The sequence below is a fragment of the Hipposideros armiger genome, unplaced genomic scaffold (genome assembly GCF_001890085.2).
Source record: "Hipposideros armiger isolate ML-2016 unplaced genomic scaffold, ASM189008v1 scaffold_993, whole genome shotgun sequence".
NCBI lineage: Eukaryota > Metazoa > Chordata > Mammalia > Chiroptera > Hipposideridae > Hipposideros > Hipposideros armiger.
The window spans coordinates 259,148-277,626 of NW_017732343.1; the positions used below are offsets into that span (position 1 = coordinate 259,148).

The 18,479-nt window shown below is 46.0% G+C and overlaps 1 protein-coding gene across 1 annotated transcript in view; it reads left to right on the forward strand.

Annotated features, from left to right (window-relative positions):
* LOC109375848 (kinesin-like protein KIF6) overlaps positions 1-15,738 on the forward strand; it is a 231,011-nt gene extending 215,273 nt beyond the window's left edge. Inside the window, exons 10-12 of the mRNA XM_019631364.1 lie at positions 6,926-7,015; positions 8,671-8,777; positions 14,681-15,738. Coding sequence (XP_019486909.1) covers positions 6,926-7,015; positions 8,671-8,777; positions 14,681-14,691 — 208 coding nt within the window. The 3' untranslated portion in view covers positions 14,692-15,738. The remainder of the gene's footprint in view (positions 1-6,925; positions 7,016-8,670; positions 8,778-14,680) is intronic.
* Positions 15,739-18,479: the final 2,741 nt, after the last annotated feature.

Below are 18,479 nucleotides of genomic sequence, written 5' to 3' on the forward strand. Positions count from 1 at the left end.
TACAAAGCAACATAATAATTAGACTGAAGCTAAAGTAGAATAATATTGTATGTCATATATATATATATATATATATATATATATATATATATATAGTCATGGGACATGGAGTATAGTGTGGGAGTGGAGTCAAGGGAATTGTAATAAATAGGTATGATATTGGGGGGGAAGTGGGGCAGCGGATTGGGGGAGGGGGATTGTCACCTCAAAGGGTAAAAAGTATAAGTATTGCACTGTGTTGTACAGCTGAAACTAATTCTAAAAAATGTGTATTTCACAATAAAAAAATTAAAAAGAAGTAATATGAAAAAATATCATATTAGCATTTCAATAAATAGTGAATGTCAAAAAAAAACAAACACCAAGAATAATGGGTATACCAGAAGAAGAAAAGAATGAGAATGGTACAGAGAGACTATTCAAACAAATAATCAACAAAAACTTTCTAAACCTATGGAAAGAACTGGATCTTCAAATTCAAGAAGCAAAGAGAATACCTAATTACTTCCATCCTAAATGGCCTTTTCCAAGGCATATTATATTGAAGCTGTCAAAAATTAATGACAACAAAAGAATTCTCAAGGCAGCTAGGAAAAAGAAGATGGTAACCTACAAAGGAAAACCCATTAGAATATCATCATATTTTTCAGCAGAAACTCTACCAGCCAGCGGGAAGTGAAATCAAATATTCAAACTATTGAAAGAGAGAAATTATCAACCAAGAATAAAATATCTAGCAATGTTATTCTTTAGCTATTAAGGAAGAATAAAGACCTTTCCAGATATACAGAAAATGAGGGAATTTTCCACTACACGGCCTGCATTGCAGAAAATACTGAAGGAGTTTATTCGATCTGAAACAAAAAGGCAAAAGGATATAAAACTACAAGATTACTAGCATACAGATAGAAGCAGGAAATGATAACCCTTATACAGAATAGGGCACTATACACTTAAACATAACACAAAGGATAAAGAAGATAAAAGCATTAAAAATAAGAAAAAGACAGTTTGCTACTGCAACTCAAAAATGAAGTCATCGCATAGATAGGGATAATTTGTGACAATAAAAACATAAAAGGGGAGGGAATAAATGTCTGAATTTGCAAAAGGGAATGAAGATAAGATGCATACTGAAGAAAAAAGACTACTGTATATATGAAATTTTATTTCACATAAACGTAATGGTAACCACTCAAAGGGAAAAAAAAACAGAACTGAGACATATAACATACAAAAAGAGGAAAGAGGAAAAAATCATAGAATACCACCAAACTAAAATAACCAACAGAAATACAAGGTCAAAGAAACAATAGAGACAATGAATTACCACAAAACAAAATATAAAATGGCTATAGGAAATCCTTATATATCAATAATCATCCTAAATGTAAATGGTCTGAACTCACTGGTAAAAAAGCACAGAGTAGCAGATTGGATAAAAAAACAAAGCCCATCTATATGCTGCCTTCAAAAGGCACATCTCAGCTACAAGAACAAATATCAACTCAAAGTGAAAGGATGGAAAAGGATACTCCAAGTAAATGGCACCCAGATAAAAGCAGGTGTAGCCATACTTATATCTGATAAAACAGACTTCAGGATGAAAAAAAGGTAACAAGACACAAAAACTGGACATTTCATAATGATAAAAGGGACAATACAACAAGAAGACATAACACTTATCAATATATAGGCACGCAATCAAAGAATACTAAAATATATAAAGCAACTACTAATAGAACTAAAGGGAGAAACTGACAAAAACACAGTTATAGTAGGGAACCGAAATATGCCTTTTACAGCTGTGGATACATCATCCAAACAGAAAATCAATGAGGAAATATCAGCCTTAAATGGCACATTAGACCAAATGGACATAATTGAATTTACAGAGCCCTTCATTCCAGAACACCAGACTATATATTCTTTTCTAGTGCACATGAAAAATTCTCAAGTATAGACCATCATTGGGACACAAAAATAGCCTCAGCAAATTTAAGAAGACTGAAATCATATCAAACATATTCTCTGACCACAATGCTTTGAAATTGGAGATAACTGCAAAAAGAAAGAGGGAAAAAAAACTACAAATATGTGGAGATTAAATAACATGCTAATATTGGAAGTCCTAGCCAGAGCAATCAGGCAAAATAAATAAATAAAAGGCATCCAAATGGGGAATGAAAAAGTTAACTTGTATTTTTTGGTTGTTTTTTTTGGTTGGTTTTTTTGTTTGTTTGTTTTGCAGATGACATGATTCTTTACAAAGAAAACCCTAAAGACTCCACCAAAAAAACTACTAGAAAACTACTAGAAACAATAAATAAATACAGTAAAGTTGCAGGATGCAAAATCAATGTACAAAAATCCATTGCATTCTTATATAATAACAATGAAATTTCAGAAAAATAAATGAAAACTTTATTTTGCAATTGCAACAAAAAGAATAAAATACCTAGAAAGAAACAACAAAGAATGTGAAGGACCTATACACTGAAAACTGTGAGACATTATTTTTAAAAATTGAAGAAGACACAAAGAAATGGAAGGATATTCCATGTTCATGGATTAGAAGAATCAACATAGTTGAAATGGCCATATTACCTAAAGCAATATACAGATTTTATACAATCCCCATCAAAATCCCAATGGCATTTTTTAAAGAAATAGAACAAAAAAAATCATCAGATTTGTATGGAATTGCAAAAGACCCTAATAGCCAAAGCAATCCTAAGAAAAAAGAATAAGGCTAGAGGGATCACACTCCCTAACTTCAGTTTATATTACAAAGTGACAATCATCAGAACAGCATGGTATTTGCAGAAAAATAGGCACACAGACCAATAAAATAGAATTGAGAGCCCAGACATAAACCCACATATATATGGGCAGATCGTTTTTTGACAAAGGAGCCAAAAACATACAATGGAGAAAAGAAAGCCTCTTCAATAAATCATGCTGGGAAAATTGGAAAGCCACATGCAAAAGAATGAAACTAGACTGCTATCTGTCACCATATACCAAAATTAACTCAAAATGGATCAAAGACCTAAACATAAGACCTAAAACAATGAACTGCATAGAAGAAAGCATAGGTACTAAACTTAAGGACCTTGGGTTCAGAGAGGATTCTATGAATTTGACCTCAGAGGCAAGGGAAGTAAAAGCAAAAATAAATCAATGGGACTATATATAAAAAAAAGCTTCTACACAGCAAAAGAAACCATCAACAAAACAAAGAGGCAACCAACCAAATGGGGAAAGATATTTGCAAACAATACCTTTGATAAGGGGCTAATATCCAAAATATATAAAAAGCTTGAACAACTCAACAACAAAAAAGCAAACAATTCAATTTAAAAATGGGCCGAGGACCTGAACAGACACTTCCCCCAAGAAGTCTTACAAATGGCCAATAGTTACATGAAAAAATGTTCAACTTCACTAGCGATTACGGAAATGCAAATCAAAACCACAATGAGATACCACCGCACACCTGTTAAAATGGCCATCATGAACAAGACAAGTAATAACAAGTGTTGAGAGGTTGTGGAGAAAAAGGAACCCTCATACACTGCTGGTGGGAATGTAAATTTGTACAGCTGCTATGGAAAACAGTATGGCGTTTCCTCAAAAAATTAAGAATAGAATTATCATATGACCCAGCAATCCCTCTTCTGAGTATCTGCCCCAAAAAATATAAAAACATTTATCTGTAAAGATATATGTACCCCTATATTCATTGCAGCATTATTCACAGTGGCCAAGACATGGAAACAACCAAAGTGTCCTTCAATAGATGATTGGATAAAGGAGACGTAGTACATATACACAGCAGAATATTACTCAGCCATAAGAAAATATGAAACACTTCCATTTGCAACAACATGGATGGATCTTGAGATTATCATGCTAATCAAAATAAGCTAGACAGAAAACGTTGAGAACCATAACTTCGTTCATATGTGGGATATAAAACTGGAGAGCAGCAAACAAAGAAGCAAAAACTCATAGACACAGACAACAGTTTAGTGGCTACCAGAGGGTAAGTAGGGAGGGGGGTGGTAGAAGAGGGTAAAGGGGGTCAATTTTATGGTGACGGAAGGAGAACAGACTCTGGGTGGTGAACACACAATGCAAAACTATATAGATGATGTATTATAGAATTGCACACTTGAAATCTATATAATTTCACTAACCAATGTCACCCCAATAAATTTAACAAAAATTTTTAAATACATAATAAAATATAATAAACACATTTTTTTAAAATAACATAGCTGAGAGCATGGGTTCTGAAGCTTCATAGAGTTGTGATTAGATCCAGATTCCCCCACTTATCAAATGGTTAACTTTTAAAGTTTCTTTAACCTCTCCAAGCTTGTTTTCTCATGTGTATAATGGAGATAATGAGGCTATTGAGAGAATTAAATGGCATGATGTCTGTCGAGTGCTTTCCCTGGACCTGGTGTGTAGGCGGTGTCTATCAATGATAGTTCTGATCTTTGTTGTTTTTGTTCAACTTGCACATCTAATACATGCACTGCTCCAACATGAAAATTAATATATGAAACATCTGTTAGGGACTGAATGTCTGTGTCCTGAAAAATTTGTATGTTGAAACTCTAACCCCACCGTGATGGTATTTGGGGATGGGGGTCTTTGGGAAGTGATTAGATCATGAGGGAGGAGCCCTCATGAATGGGATTAGTGCCCTTATAAGAAGAGGCCAAAGAGCTAGGATCACTTTCTTTCCACATGAGGACACCATGAGAAGTCAGGAAGTCTGCAACCCAGAAGAGGATTCTCATCAGAACCGGACCACACTGGCACCCTGATCTCAGACTCCCAGCCTCCAGAGCTGTGAGAAATACATTTCCATTATACGAGTATATATAAGCCATACAGCACTTTGTTATAGCAGCCTGAGCTGACTAAGGCAGAAATCAGTACCAGAAGTGGCATGCGGCTCGAACAAATACCTAAAAACGTAGAAGGAGCTCTGCAACCAGGTGATGAGTAAAGGCTGGAAGAGCTTTGAAGTGCCTGCTACAAGCACCTGGGATGGTGAAGGGGCTTTTAAAGGCAACTGTGACGGCTCAGGAAGGAAAGGAGAGAGATGTAGAGAAAGAGTCCATCTTCTTAGAGAAGACGTAATGATCATGGACAGAATGTTACTAGAAATATGGATGGTAAAGGCCATTCTGATGAAATCTCAGACAACAATGAGGAACACATTATTGGACACTGAAGAAAAGACAATCCTTGTTACAACGTGGCAAAAAAAAATGCTTGGCTGAATCGTGCTCATGTTCCAGTGTTTTGTGGAAGGCAGAACTTGCACATGATGAAATCGAATATTAGCTGAGGGGATCTCCAAGCAAAGTGTGGAAGAAATGGCTTGCTTCTTCCTGACTGCTTATTGTAAAATATAAGAAGAGAGAAATGACTTGAAGAGGGAGTTATTAAGCAAAAAAAGAACTAGAATGTAAAAATTTAGAAAATGCTCAGCCTATTCAGAAGGCAAAGACGAGAAAGTATCTTCAGAAGAGAACACTAAGTGTGGGTGTGAACACTAAGTGTGGGTGTGAACACTAAACATAGGTGTGAGAACTAAGATTAGTGTGGGGGTGAACCATGGACTTAATCAGCCATCCCAGCAGGAAAACTGTCAGTTTGAACTGAAAAGAAGGCAATGAAAAAATAAAGGCAGGCTGTTGGACCACTTAAATTTTACAGAACAGGACCATAGAGCTATTCTGCTATGAACATGCATGCACTCTTCTTCAAGGCAAAGGAAGGTCTCCAAAAGTGAATCGGAGATCATCAGGGCTGGCCGTCCATTTTAAAAGGGGGAAGCATTACCTTACTTTCAACAGGCCAGACAGCCTTTGTGCAAAGCTGTAGAGACAGGGCCGCCCAGCAGAACCATGAGGGTACAACCCCTGCCCAGCACAGACAGGCTGACCTCCACCCCAGTGGGTCCAGAAGGCAGGACCTTCACCCTAGTAGGTCTGAAAGGCAGATCATAAGCTGAAAAGGATTATTCTTGAGCCATAAGATCTCATGGAGTTTCCCTTCCTAAGTTTTAGACTTGCTTGGGACTCATCACCCGTTCCTTCTTTCCTGTTTCTCCCTTTTGAAATGGGAATGTCTATCCTATGCCTGGAAGCACGTAAATTATCTGAATTCACAGGTTCCCAGCTGGAGAGAAAGTTGACCTCAGGGTGACTCAAACAAGGGTACCGGAGTTGCACCCATCTCTGATTTAGATGGTAGTTAGACGAGACTTTGGACTTTAGACTTTAGAGCTGATACAGGAACAAGTTAAGACTTTTGGGGCTGGAGGGGTGGAATGAATGTATTTTGCTTGTGAGGCAGACATGTATTGTATTTTGGGGGCCAGAGGCAGAATGTTATAGACTGAATGTGTCCTCCAAAAATGCATGTTGAAATGAATCTCCAATGTGATGGTATTTGGAGGTGGAGGTCTTTAGGAGATGATTAGGTGGGGCTCTCTTAATGAGATTAGTGACCTTATAAGAGGCCAGAGAGCATGTGAGGACATCAGCAGTCAGCGTCTGCAATCCAAAAGAGAGCTCTCACAGAAACCTAACCACACTGGCACCCTGATCTCAGACGTCCAGCCTCCAGAACTGTGAGAGATAAATCCTGTAGTTGAAGCCACCTGGTCTCTGGTTTTCTGTTATAGCAGCCTGAGCTGACTAAGACCCCATCCACACCATCCACAGCCTCCTGTCTAAGTCAGCTTGGGCTGCCAACACAAAATACCACAGACTGGGTGGCTTCAACTATAGGAATGCATTTATTTCTCACAGTTCTGGAGGCTGGCGATCAGTTCCCCATCAGAATCTCCCGTAAACCTCCTAATCCCTTTCCTTCCTGGGTTTGGTTTCTACAGGGATGTGAATGCCAGGAAAACCCCGCCCCCATCTTGCCCCGTCCTGCACAGCCAGGAGCAGGACAGAACCAGCACGTCCCTGGATGGCAGGTCTGTGGTCTTCTCCTCCCTCTGATGCCTGTGACAACCACTACGGGTGCAGTGGACTGAAATCGTCAGTCTGCTTCCCCTACAACCCGAGGATCCCTGGTTGGGTGGTGCACAGACATAGCCCGGAGCTGGTCTCCCCCTGGGTACCCTGGGATCCCCTGGAATCTCTCATAGATGCCGACGCCCAGAGCCGAGGAATTTTCTCCCAGGGTCACTGGGGCCATGTACAGGCTGAGTTGCTTCCCGTCTCCTTGTGAATAATTGTACCTGGGGCCATTAAAGTAAAGAAGAGCTGGATCAGGGGCAGTTCCGACGTAGCCTGCTAGCCCCACTGCAGGGTCCCCAGGCAGGGAAAGACACAGGGTTTACAAGCCCGGCCTCAGTCCCATGAGCCATTCACTACAGGCTGGATGGGGTAGATCAGGGCTCTCACCTGCTCTTTGTGCCCTCCGACTAGAAGGCCTGTGTGCCCTTCTTCACCTGGCAGACCCGACTCTTCTTCCAAGATGTCCAAGGGTGAATTCCACCATGCCCTTCCCGGACCCAGACAGAAGGGCCATCTCCAGAACAGCACCCAGCCCTCCCTGATGTAACTGCTTTAGCACTTCTCACTGAGCTGCAGCTGGAATGCTGACACCAAAAATTACTTGTGATAATGAACAATGCTTTATTATACCCAATCCTCACCACCTTCTAAAGGAGTGGATACTGTCACCTGCTGTGTGGAGGGACAAGTATCAGGATGGACGCTTGACAAAGCCAGGAGAGTACATTGCTCTGAATGTTCTTAATATGGGAATTGGATGGAGAAAGAGGAGGAAGAAGGCCACATATATCCTTCCTTTTTTAAGCGGACTTCCTGAAAATCCCACCCTTCTTATAAGTCTTATTGGCCAGAACCTGGTCATCTGGCCACACATAGCTGCAAAGGAGGCTGGGAAATGTAGGGTTTTTTAGCCATGGCAACTTACTTTGCTAAATATTACGGTTCTGTTTTTAAGAAGGGAGGGAAAAATAGTTATCTCTGCCTCAGGAGCAACTAGCTAGGCCATGGTGGGGTGTGAGGATGCACTGGAGAGACATCCTAAAGGACGTGAGATTCAAATTAGGTGCTGAAGGAGACAGGACCCAGGTCAAATGGCTTGCTTTGGGTAAGTTGGGAGGCAAGGGAACTAAGTTGGAGGAGTGCAAGATAAGTTGGTGAGGGATGGAGAAGGTGGTAAGAGAATGCACATTCAGCCATGGTAAGGTCTGCGGGGAGAACAGTCTTGGGAAAGGAGACCAAAGAAAAGAGCCTGCAGCTGGAAGGAACTTGGGGAATTGGAGTACAAGATGGGCAGGGTGGCCTGAGTGTGGTGAACCAGGGGCCAGATCACCCAGGGATCAGATCACACAGGGACAGAGTTTGGATTTCATTCCAAGAGTGATGAGAAGCCACTAAGGGGTTTAAGCCAGGGGAGGACATGACGCGTTTGCATGTAAAGGATTGCTGTGGCCACTACACAGAGAAGGGGGAGGGAGTGAGAGGGAGGCAAATTCATTCGCACAGCTTCCTGGGTGAGATCCGGTCACTAGGAATGGAAAAGCACTTTGGAAAGGTAAACACTGAGTCCAAACGTGAAGTGTAGTAAAATGTGACCTGTGGTTGTCCCCAGCCTCCCTGAGAGACCAACATCATCCATCCCTCTCACCGGGGACAGCCAGACGGACTCTGACATTCTGGCATTCATCAAGGCCAGACAGAGCATTCTGCAGAAGAAATGTAAGTGCAACTCCCTCCGGGGTCACCCCACTTTGCCCACCAGCACTTGCGGGGAGCGAAGGAGGAAGGCTAGAGCAAGCAGTGAGGCAAGAAGGAAGTAGGAACCTTCCTGCCTGTTCCCGAAGCCACAGGACTGGCCTTGCGGTCACTTCACGTGTGCCAGGCCTCTGCTTCCGCCTGGAGGAAGTCCCAGGAGGCAGCATCAGAAACCCCAAGAGAGGCCCATGCGGGTGGGCGGCCCAGACGCTCCTGCCCTGCTTGGCAAAGCTGCTGTCCCTCTTCCAGTTCTTCACCCCCTTTGTTCTCTGTCCCCACAGCCAGCTCTCCTTTGGTTTGGTAACTTGTTGGACACCTGGCTAGAAATATCACTCTCCTGTTGGAGCGTGGTTCTTGCTAGTGAGTTGTGGATGTAAACACCACTTGATGGCTCAGGTGTGAGGACACCATAACAGTTACAGAAGAAATGTGTGGTGTGTCAGGCAACAGGAAGAGAAAGACCCTTCCTGGCCTTCGTCACTGAGCTCCCTGCCTTTCTCTTGGCAGCTGCCCACCGGCTGTGGACAGGCCTTCCCTTCTGCTGCCCATAGGGACGGGCCCCAGGGCCCCTTACCCAAGCCTGCTGTGAGTCTTAGCCTTGTCCCAGAGATTCAAAGGCTATGAGACAGGCTTAGCATTGCTTTCACATGTCAACAAGGCACCTTGACTCATGTGAAGGCAGGTGTCAACTGACACCTCCCCTGAGAGGCCTACACTCAGCTTCATGACCAACTCTCTGCAGCTTAGACAGGAGAAGGTTTGCATGTGGATAGAGCACCCCAAGTAAAGGATGGCCTTTGCCGTGTCATCCTCACCAGTAGCAAGCAGGCCCCCTCACTGGGATGCCATCTGCTTACAGTCCTCTCTTCAGCACTAGGATCAGCAACATCAGCATCACTGTTGTGTCTTCTCTGAGACCTGAGATAGGCTGGCTCTGCCTCCAAGCTGCTGTGACACCCTGACCACATAACATGCCTTCTCTCATCCTCAGTTAACTTGTATAAAAAAGAAAAAAGAAAAAACTTAAATTTGTATTTGGTGATCTCCAAGGCCCCGTCTATCCCCAAAACACTCTAATGATGTGTATTGGACACTAAACAGTTCTGCACAGCCCGTCAGTGAAAGAACACAATTAATTGGGTACCTACTGTATACCAGGCACTGTACCAGTGCAGAGGCCATAGCGGTGAGTAAGATAGAGCCAAGCCCTTGACATTCTGGGAGGAGGGATGAGATAGACGATAAACACATCAACAGATACATAAGATCATTTGAGGTGCTAACGAGTGCTATGAAGTAGTTAAAACGTGTAACGCTGTAGAAAGCATCAGGGAACGCTGCCTTTGGCTGAGTGGGTGGGGAGGCCCCCTTGAAGAAGAGAACCTGAAACTGAGAGCTGAGCAACGAAAATGGCAGCCCTGCCGGCGTTCTGTGAGTGAGAGTTCCAAGCCCAACGTGAACAGCCCCGAAAGGAAAGAAGCTTTGCTTGGTCACTGGGTGAGAAGGAGGCCAGAGTGGCTGGAGGGCTGAGCGAGGCAGCAGGGGCCAGATCACACGGGTCTTGTGAAGGGGCTTGGGTTCTATTGAACTCACTGAAAAATTTAAACCATGGCGGGTTGTGATCTGATGGATGCTTTGGCGAGCTCACTCTGGCTGTTGTATGTAGTGTAGATTGTACAGGACCAGGAGCTGCACGGTTATCAGGCCCCTGGCAGAGTCCACGCAAGGGGTGAGGGCATCCTGGGCTTACCAGCGGATTTCACGTGAGATGTGAGGGAGGTAGGAGAGCCAGGGGGCTCCTGGGCTTCTGACCTGAGCAGCTAACAGGATGGCAGTGCCACGTTGTAAAACAAGAAAGGCAAGGAGGGGCGGACATGAGAGGGAAAGGGCTGGAAGATTTAAGAGTTCCACTTGGCTCACTCAGAGTTTCAGATGCCATGTGAGATCCCAGAAACGTTGAATCGGCAGCTGAACTTGAGTCTAGAGCTCAGCAGGGAGGTCTGGACAGTGTGTAAAGCCATGGCACTGGGTAATTCCAGTTGCTGACAACAGATCCCTGGGCGCTGTGACATTTGGAGGTAGGTGGGCAGATCCAGCCAAAGTCACTGAGAAGGCTGGCCAGGGTGAGAGAAGGGCCTGCAGGTGAGTGAGTGACTTCAGGCAGGTCGACAGGGGAATGGGTTCCAAGGAGAGATGGGCCAGGAGAGTCCAGTGCTGCTGAGAGCTTGAGTCAGCAAGGACGGAACATTGACCATTAGCCATTCTGCATGTCATGGAAGTCCTGGACAAGCGCCCTTTCAGGCAGGGGACTGGGAGAATGAAAACCCCATTGGCTGCAGTGGTTGAAGAAAGAAGGGGAGGAGAGAAAGTAGAGGCAGTGTGTGGAAACAACTCCTCCGGGGAGCTCGGCTGTGAAGAGTAGCAGGAAATGAGGCCGGAGCTAGAGGGAAATAGGGCACTGAGATGGGGAGTGTTTTTGTTTAAATGGTTTCAAAGATATGTTTATATGCTGAAAGGAATGGCCCAGTAGAACAAAGGAAACTGATGTTGTAGAAAAGGGGTCCAAACCTGCAGGAGAAAATCCTTTGAGGAAGACCCGGGAATGGTGGCTAGACATAGTGGAAAGAGAGGTTGGCTTTTGGAGTAGGGAGGCCCTACGCCCTGTAACAAATTCATAAAAATCAACTGTTATTTCCCCCGTCAAGAAGTCTGCAAGTGAGCAATATTTTAAAGTTATGTTTATTCAGCTTTTGTACACATAATAGAGACTTTTCCATCCATGTTCCCAGTCATACTTTTTTTTCATTTGATGCTCTCAATACTTCTATAAGGTATACAGAGCCAAGAGTCTGATCCCACTTTTGACAGATGAGGAAACTGAGGCACACAGAGATTGGGTCATTTGCTCAGAGAACAAATGGCAGAGCCAGGAGAGCTGAGGTTTTCTGCCGTCCCTCCACGGGGACACACTGTCTTCAAAAGCCAGGCTGCTGTTGGGGGTTGGTCTCTCAGCCTCCACCCTCCCGACCACTGGGGAGCGAGTTTTGTTCTCCAAACAAACAGCAGTCTGGAAGCAATTCATCAAAACAAACAAGTTCAAGGGTTCAGTTTTTATTCTTAAGGCAAGTAAAATAATTTTAGGTTCTTAGAGACCATGGGGCTGCTAAAGAGGCTGAAGACAGGATGACAAAAGGTCCCTCTCCTGCCAGGTCGGGGCTGACAGGCCAGCAGGTGCAGCCTCTCCGGACACGTGGCAGATGGCCCAGGCCCCACCACGCAGCACTTTCTACACAGCCCACTTATCAGGCCTCCCTGTCAGGCAAACATGCCGGCCAGGGCCCAGGCGCCTCCCCAGCCAAAGCAAACACTTGCCTCTCCCCTGGGCCCCCTCTGCTCTTCATTCAGCAGCCTGTGTGTCTGGGCTTCTTCGGGGGTGCTCATTATGGGGGAAATTGACTATCAGCCTGGGAGCAGGAGCCCAGAAAGGGCGATTTAACATGAGCCTTCAGCTGGCTCTTAGACCTCGCCAAGGTCCAGGATGAATCTCCTTGATTTAAGATTCATGGGAAAGCCGTGGAACGTTTCGATCCCTTCCAGGGGCACCTGTGGACAGGCCTATAGCCCCCATAAGGGGCGTTAGTCATTGATGGTGTCATATCTGCTGTTCCTTACTGCCAAGGCTGGCTTTAAAGTCTCAGAAAATGAGGTTAACTCCTTTGTAGCGCTTTGTTGTTTTTTTTTTTTTTAATCTTCCTGAATCCCTGAATTGGGAAGTATTTTCATCTGGACAGGAGCCATGGTGTGACCCCCATGACCACGATGCCCTCTTCTCCAGCTGGTGCCAGGAAGAAGCTGGGTGCCTCCAAGCCCTCGCCGACCCCCCCCCCCCCACCACCATCCCCACGCTGAGAAACCCTCCAGCTCTCTCCTTTGTTTAGGAACCTTCCCAGTGAAATGGAAAGAACACAGAACTAGGAGGGAAGAGACCTAAACACAAGGGCTACCTCTACTCTGTGTGACCTTGGGCAGGTCACCTCCGCCATGTCCCTCCCACGTCTCTCAAGTGCAGATTCTACCTTTGCCCCACTGGTCAGCCTCTCCTGAGATAATGTCTGTGGAAGTCCCTCGTACACTGCCAAGCAGCAGGGGGCTGTTAGCAGAGAAGCCGGCCTCTGTGGTGAGAGCTGGCCCTACACGGTGAGGTGTGATTTTTTTTTTTTAATGGTTTGTCTGTAGCATTACCATCATTCCAGGAATCTACAGTCTCAAAACCCCAACATAGACTGACAGCTCCAACACTTAACTGGGGTTCATACAGTCAAGCATGAACTAGAAATGACACCTTATATTTTGGGTTGGGGTCTGTCGACATGAGGAGCCATGAGGATTGTCCTCTCTAAGCACAGCTCTGCGGTGTTTCTTCTCTGCCCTGCCCCCACTTCCAGTTATCACTGCACGACAGTCAGTGTCTGTGGGGGGCAGTGAGAGTCCTGGGGTGGGAGGTGGCTCAGACTCCATGCTCCTCACCGCTGGCAGCGTTAACTAATTCTGGTTCAGGCTGCTTGTCAATGGCGCAGAGGAAACATCAGACCAGGGACTTGGTCAACAGCCACATGGCTGGTGGTCCCCAGGATCTGTCCTCGCCAATCCTTGGAATAGAGAAATGGAAGCAGTGGGTCTCAAGCCTGGCTATTCACCCAAGTCACTTGGGCCCACTCCAGAGATTCTGATGTAATCTGCCCTGGGAGTGGCCTGGGCATCAGGTTTCCCAGCAGGCAGCAGAGCTGGGAATCATGGGTGCAAAGCAACTGGAAGACATCAGCATTGTATGCTCTGGTGTGCCTGCTGGTCTTCCTTCCTGTTCTAGGGTGAAATTAGAACAGCTAGGAATGTCTTCAAAATAAGGACCATCTCTGAGAACGGTGAGACCAGCCTGGGGTCTTGCATACAGAATGAGACCTGAAGGACCAAGGGCTCATAGCCTTGAATTGTTTTCAACCTCTTCCTCAACAGTATCAAGCAGACCACACTCACACCTGGATGGCTGCAGCTGCCTCACCCTTCAATCTCTCTGCCTGCTGTAGTAATTTTTAGACATTGTGTTCATTACTCCACCCAAGAATCTTTAGAAAGTCCCTTTGTTCTTACTGTGATAGCCTAAGTTGAAGCAAATTAACTGCATGTCACTCATACCAGTTGCCTTCACACTTCAATGAGCCAGTCAATCGAGGGGTTTTGTTGAACTGCAGATTCTGGTCCAGTGAGCCTGGGCGGGGTCCAATAGTCTGCATTTCTTAAGAAGCTCCCTGGGGATGCCAGTACTGCTGGTTCATGGACCACACTTTGAGAAGCCAGGGACCATGCTAGTCCCAGGTACTTCATCTGCTCCAGGGATTGGGAAGCGAGAAAAGTGAGGCTCAGGGAACTAACATGATTTGCCCAAAGTCACTCGCCGGGTTGGGGACCATCCTGGCTAGAATTCGAGCCCTGGTTCTTAATCCAGAGAACCCTTCTCCATGCCCAGGCATGGAAGGTGACAGGATGGGGCCACATGGTCAGGAGAAGCCATGATGGACGATGCTGAATATCTGGAGCAAAAGCAAGGAGCGTCAGTGAGAACTGTGGGGTTGGAGAATGAGTGTTGGTTCTGGCTCAGGGAGATGAAACTTGCAGAGGGCAAAGAAGGCATATTCCTTCAGAGTTGGGAAAGTACCTGCAGCCCCTGGGAGTCAGGGCACTGAGAGGTGCACTGCCCGAGACCCAGGGCACTGAGAGGTGCACTGCAGCCTCCTCCCCTTGCCCTTCAGTCCCAGGAGAGATCAGTGCCCCATGCACAGCCTAACCAAGAACATCCTGTCTCCTTTCAGGTTTCCAGTAAGTGTCCAGTCATGCACTGTGGCAGCGAGAACAGACTACAGATGAAAGCGCCTCCTCTCACTCGCCCTGACTTCAGATGTGATCTGTAGGCTGCTGGGAGCAACTAGTGACTGATTTCAATGGAAGGGACTGTGTTGCTTTAAGAATGCTGTTCTGGAGGCTGCCAGTGAGGCTGGGGCCATCTTTGCTGTGAGTGCTGAAGCTGCTGGCAGGGCCAGGCAATGCCAGGGTGCTAGGGACAGGACAGGGACTTCAGCTCACCCTTGTAGTGGTGTTTGGCATAGACGATGATAAACCTTTGAGATTATGAAATAGCACCAGCATAATGTAGTGGCAGGGGAAGCTCACACTGGTAGAATGGAGGGAAATTATCATCAGTTATTTTTGCCATTTACCAGTCGCTCCCCTGCCCCCACCCACTGGCTTAGAATCCTGGGAAGAGCTGGGACAGCTAGACAGCAGGTCAAAGCCAAAGACAAGACAGTGGAATGCATGGCATCTGATGGCCAGTCCGAGCCTCCAGGGCCAAACCCTCCACCATCACCCTCAGGTCTGGATGACCCATATAGGCGGCTCCTAAATCAGCTGTGTCTCTAGAGAGCCACCCACCCTTCAGGGTGTAAGGACATCACAGCACCCAGAGAGCAGGGAAGGCTCCGAGGAGCCCTGCAGTGTGGGCACCTTGGACCTTACACCCTCACCAAACCACTTGGGGCTGTACAGGATTTGGGCCGAAACTCCCCGTTCCCACTGGGGAAATATAGCTGCCGGGGGTTTTGTCTCAGTCAGCCTCCCCACACCCCAGGACCTGGCTCCTGATACAAATCCAGCAGAGGGTGGGCCAGCCCTCAGGAGACCCTAGGAGAAATGCCACAAGCATCGGGGTGTGGCAGCAAGGTTCCAAGATAGCTGCAGTTAGCGAGGGGCACTGGAGGCGGGGGATAGGAATGATACCTGGAAATGACGCTACTGAATAAAAGTGCCTGTCCACTGCTATTATCTCTGACTTATAAATACAGGACCTCACCTTCCTGGAGAGAGAGCATAGAGAGAATACGGTATAATTGGCTTATTTCCCCCTTTCCAGGACTGGGTAAAAAGATCATGCAGGAGAAGATAGATCCTTACATTTCAAAGCTGGACAGTCCCATAGCGCTCCTCTAACCCACACCCTCATTTACATAGCTAGAAAGCTGAAACAAAGGGGAGAGTCTGGCTTGCTGATGGACATCTGGTTAGTAGCAAATGTCCCCTCGTCAGGTCTTTCCCTGACCACCCCAAGTATTGGTGTCCCCTAGTTACTCTCTATCCCATGACTGTTTAATTTTCTTTATTACTATCTGACATATCCTCTTTATTTGCTTACATTTTTATGGCCTGCAAACCTTGCCCCCTCCCCAAGACGAAAATCTCCATGACAACAGGACCCTGTCTGTCTTGTTCATTACTGTGGACCCAGCACTCTGAGTCCCTGAGTACTTGATAAATATTCCTTCAGTTGATGAGTGGGAGAGTCAGAACCCAGATCTCCTGTTTCTCAGGCTGGTATCACTCCCACCGCTTCACTCTGACTCTGTGACGGAGGCCCATCAGGGCAGGGTCCAGTCTGTCTGGTTACTTCTGGCCCTCACAGTTCTATGGCGCATAGTAAGTCCTCAGGAAAGTCTATAGACCCTGGAAAGACCAAACAGGGCGCTGACAGGGTTTTAGAAGCCTCCCCAAGAGTCCATGAGCCATACATGTAAATACACACACACGTACACACATAGACACGCTCAGGAGTCCTGAACATGACATGGAGTTGGCCAGAGTCCCTCGGAAACAGCCTTCATGTACCTGGCACACTTCACTGCCCTCAGCCCTCTAGAGCTGGCTAGCATCTATTGACTTTAGATCTCCTGCTGAGAAGTTATCTCCTGGATCCAAAGGACTTATTGACAGAGATGTGCGGTGTGGCCCCACACGAGGTGTGAATCGCCTCCTGGAGTGATCACCAAGGCAGGAGAGGAAATGAAGAAGAAAGAAAAACAGACAGCAGGCAATCCTGGGACAGTGGTATCCTACCAACAGGGTCATATGCAAAGTATGTGCAGCAACTGGGGAAGGAGTCTCCCCTCCAAAAACCCCCTCCCAGTGGAAAGTAGGCCTTTGATGTGAACATACTCGACTATAGTGCATCGTCCCCAAAGTGCATTGGCCTCTGCAAATGGGAGAAATGGAGGAAATGTTCTGAAAAGACTCTCCAGCAATCCACCTGCGGTCAGTGGAGCTATGGAGGTCCAGAGTATCTGAGTTCATTTCAAGCCAAAATGTGGAGCTTTCCAAAATGTCTTCTGGAAAGCAGCCTGGCCGGTGACTCCAGTCCCTACTAGAATTCGGTTGGCTCTACCATCCCCTTGACAAGAAATGTTGGGAGAGGGGGTTTCGAATGTGGCTTGCTCAGCTCTCCCAAAAAAGGAATTTTTAAAAGGCAGATAGAAAACCTGTGGTAGATTGAATTACTAGTCTTAATTCTTCACCCGCTGTAATAGAATTATACATCCAAAGCTTTGCCATGGCCGCATGAGGGCAGAGTGTACTTCCTTACCCCTTACATTTGGACTTGGCCCTATGACTTGCTTTGGCCAGTGGGATGCTGGCAGATATGATGCAAGCAGAGGTTTAAATAAAATGTGCTTGCATGGTTGGGCTTGCTTGTTGCACTCCAGTGACCTGCTGTGAGAACGTGCCCTGGGTAGCTGCTGCCTCTTCATCCTGAACCCCAGGGCATACAGAGAGCAGACCTGAGCCCAGCCTACAGCCTGGAGCCAAGCCCAGTGGACCTGGAGCTTAAAACATAGCTTTCCATCCATCCCAGCCCAGATCAACTGAACCCAAAAATCCATCATCATGAGAATAAATGCTTGTGGGCATAAGCCACTGAAACTTGAGGTGGTTTTTTATGAAACATTAATTGTACCAATAGCTGACTAATATAGAAATAACTAGATCCAGAATTTCTCAGAATTTATTTGGTCCCATCATACCACCTCTCGAAAGGTACTTGAAAAAAGGCTGTGTATGGAAAAAATGGGATTTCTACTTATGGGCATGATAAAGCAACAAGGACCTGATTTACCTTCCTGCTTTAAACAACTGAAAACTAGACAAGATATATAAAACAACGGTTTTCAGTTAATGAATAAAAGGCAGTAGAGGGGGCCGACCAAGTGGCTCAATTGGTTAAGAGTTAGCCTAAGAGCCCAAGCTCTGAGCAGCAGGGCCGCCGGTTCTATTCCCATATGGGCCAGTGATGCTGTGTCCCCTACAGCTAAGATTGTAAACAACAGCTCGACCAGGAGCTGGGCTGCCGTGAGTCGCCGGCAACGGTGTAGGCTGCAGTGGGGCTGTAGTGGACTACTGTGAGCTACCGTGAGTGGCCGGCAGCCAGCGTGAGCTGCCATGAGCTGTGAGCGGCCGTCCAATGGCCGGCGACCGACTGCCTCAGCTGGGAAGAGCGCAATGATAATACCAACGTGGACCAGTGAAACGGCGTCCTCCACAACTAGACTGAAGAACAAAAAGGACAGCAACTTGTCTGTTCCCCTTTCCAGATTCCCCAACACTATTCCCCTCCCCAAATTCCCTAATAAAATCTTCAAAAAAAAAGTGGGGGGGGATTAGAGGACACAGATATCCAAAAGAAGAGAAACAAATGAGATGAGCCCTATGATTGCCCCAACTTACTACCTGCAGAGAGTTCGGGCTGCAGTTTAGGGAGGAGGAGCCAGGTGGTGGTTTCCTTTCGTT